General features: G+C 73.5%; 1 protein-coding gene across 1 annotated transcript; it reads right to left on the reverse strand.

Annotated features, from left to right (window-relative positions):
* Positions 1–687: 687 nt before the first annotated feature.
* On the reverse strand, positions 688–2,061 carry NKX2-4 (NK2 homeobox 4). Its single transcript, XM_039717075.1, has 2 exons — positions 1,677–2,061; positions 688–1,556 (listed from the first exon to the last, which is right to left on the reverse strand). The coding sequence occupies exons 1-2, from the start codon at positions 2,044–2,046 to the stop codon at positions 928–930; spliced, it is 999 nt and encodes a 332-aa protein (XP_039573009.1). The 5' UTR covers positions 2,047–2,061; the 3' UTR covers positions 688–927.
* Between the last annotated feature and the right edge of the window lie 617 nt (positions 2,062–2,678).

Raw genomic sequence — 2,678 nt, forward strand, 5'->3', positions numbered from 1 at the left:
GACTGTTCTTCAGTCCGTACACCGAGAAAGAAGCAGCCGAGTCGTGAGAACAAGGCTTCCTTTTATTGTTTAAAATAAAATTAAAATAAAAAATAAAAGAAAGAAAAAAAAAATTGCCGGAAAGTCCCGAGGAGCGTTTCCCGACGTGCGGGATCTCCTCGGAAAGCGGCGCGGGGATGAACCCCGCTCCGGCGCAGCGCATCCTCCGGCCCCGGCTGCTGCGGGGTCCGATCCCGGCGGGAAGCGGGGTCCAGCCCCGGGAATCCCCGGGCTCTCCGTCACCTCCGCAGGGCTCTGAGCTCGTCGGGAGCCGAGCCAAGCGCCGGGGGCTTGAGGCGGCTCCGCGGGACGCGCGCCCCGTCCACGCACGGGCATTCACTGACTGCGCGGTATTTAATAACAACAACGAGAAAAACGGGGTTTTCCCCTTAAATCCGAGCACCGGCTCTGCCGCCTCAACTGAGCTGCGGCTCAGTTTACCTCGGACGGAGATAAGAACGGAATGGCACTCGGGGGCACCCCCACGAAATGAATTCGGCCGAGACGAGGGTTGGCTGCGGCGGTGCCCGCCGGGGCTCCCGGGCTGCGCTGCCGCCGGGGCGAGGGGCCGGGCCGGAGCGGAGCCCCGCGCTGCCCCGGCCGCCCCCGCCCCGTCGGGAGGAGCTCCGGGCGGCCGGGACACGGACACGCGTGCACGCCACCGCTCACACACATCCACTCACACTCACACTCGCGCAAGCACTCGGCGCTGCCGTCGGGGCCGTTTGTCCAAAAACTGCAGCAGAGACTTAAAAAAAACTCGAAGGGAGGCCGGGAGGGGACCGGGGGTGGGGCGGCCGTCGGCGATCCCCGCGGGCACCGGGCAGGGCGGAGCGTCCGGTGCCGGAGGAGCGCGGCTGTCGGGGGAACACACGCGGGACGCACCGATTACCACGTCCTGCCGTAGAGCAGGTTGGGGCTGACCATGCCGCCGTTGTAGTCGACGCCGGCCGAGTCCAGGGGGGCCAGGGGAGCCACGGGGCCGTGCAGCGCCGGCGGGCTGGGCGACAGCTCCTCCAGGTCGGCCGCCTGCCCCAGCGAGCCGGGGTGCGGGTGCGCGGCGGGCGCGGCGGCGGGGCCCGGCGTGGCGTTGCCCGGCGGCGGGCAGGGTTTGCCGTCCTTCACCAGCACCGGCACGGCCACGCGGCGCGGCGAGGGCTGCTGGCACAGGCCGCCGCTGCCGCCGCCGCCGCCGTCGGGGTGCAACTGCTGGGCGGCCGCCTTGTCCTTGGCCTGGCGCTTCATCTTGTAGCGGTGGTTCTGGAACCAGATCTTCACCTGCGTGGGGGTCAGGTGGATCAGGCTGGCCAGGTGCTCCCGCTCCGGCGCCGACAGGTACTTCTGCTGCTTGAAGCGCCGCTCCAGCTCGTAGACCTGCGCCTGCGAGAAGAGCACCCTCCTCTTCCTCCGCGGCGCCGCGTGCAGCGGCACGATGGCCTTGGCGCCCTCGGCGATGCCGCTCAGGCCGCCCATGCCGGCCACGTTCATCCCCGCCGACGGGCCCATGAACCTGGAGACTGAGCGCGGCGGCCTGCTCAGCGCCCGCCCCGTCGGGGCCGCGGCTCCCCCCGCGCCCGGCCGCCCCCCTCTTCCTCCTCCTCCTCCTCCTCCGCCGCGCCCCCCGCGCCCGCACTTACTGCTGGAGTAGCGGGGGTCGCCGCCGGGCCCGTACCAGCCGCCGCCCGCCGCCGCGCCGCCCCGCATCCCCTCGGGGTAGGCGGGCAGCTCGCCCACGTTGCCCAGCCCGCCGTTGCAGTAGCCCCCGACGGCGCCGTGCGGGAACTGCGAGACGCCGTGGGGCATGTGGTAGGCGGCCGCGCCCGCGGGGACGTGCTGCGGGACGGCGGCGGCGGCGGCGGGGGGCACGGACGCCTGGCGGTACGGCCCGAGGGGCGCGCCCAGCCCGCCCGCCCCGTCCATGCCGCCGAACTTCTTGTAGCTCTCCTCCATCGGGCTGAGGATGTCGGTGACCGAGAAGGGCGTCGTGTGCTTGGGGCTCAGCGACATGACGCGACGGGGCGGGCCGGGCCGGGCGCTGCCGCCGGCACCGGCGAGCCGTCCGCGGCTCCTGCGCCCGCCCGACGGCTCTTAAGCCCGGCCACTCCGGGGCAGCGCCGGAGCGGCTCCGAGCGGCCCCGGCCCCGCCGCCCTCGCCCGTAAGTACACGCCCGGTCCCCCGATCCCCTCTCCACGGTGCGCGGCCACCCCCGGGCAGAGCGTCCCGGGGCGGCGCGGCTCCCGCCCGGCCCCGACGGCAGCAGCGGGGCAGCCCTGTCCCCTCTCCCGGCCGGACCCCGGGGCAGAAGCTCCGCGGGGCCGCTCCGGGGCTGAGCGGGGTCTCTGTCGGGCTGAGCGGGGTCTCTGTCGGGCCGCACGGCTCCCGCCCGGCCCCGGTGCCGCGGGGTGCGAGGCCAGCGGGGACCCCCGCGACACCGGGGCCCCTTGAGGGCCGATGCTTCGTTTGCGGTCGTGCTTTCGGGGTTTTTTTCCGCCGTTCTTCGTTTGCTCGTCGGTTTTGGCGCAACGAAAGGCTCCCCCGGGGCAGCCCGAGCCCGGGGCGGGAGCGGCTGCGGGGCTCCTGCCCCGGGACCCCGCGCCCGTCGGGGCCGCTCCGGGGCTGAGCGGCCGGGGCGCTGCCG

Source organism: Passer montanus, unplaced genomic scaffold (genome assembly GCF_014805655.1).
Source record: "Passer montanus isolate IOZ18808 unplaced genomic scaffold, ASM1480565v1 scaffold37, whole genome shotgun sequence".
In the NCBI taxonomy this organism is placed as follows: domain Eukaryota; kingdom Metazoa; phylum Chordata; class Aves; order Passeriformes; family Passeridae; genus Passer; species Passer montanus.

What these genes read in the sequence shown, in the direction of transcription:
- NKX2-4 (XM_039717075.1), bottom strand. Translation starts at nt 2,046, where the DNA reads ATGTCGCTGAGCCCCAAGCACACGACGCCCTTCTCGGTCACCGACATC. An exon ending in CGACCCCCGCTACTCCAGCA is followed by an intron (nt 1,557 to 1,676) that starts GTAAGTGCGGGC and finishes CGCCGCGCTCAG; the next exon opens with TCTCCAGGTTCATGGGCCCG.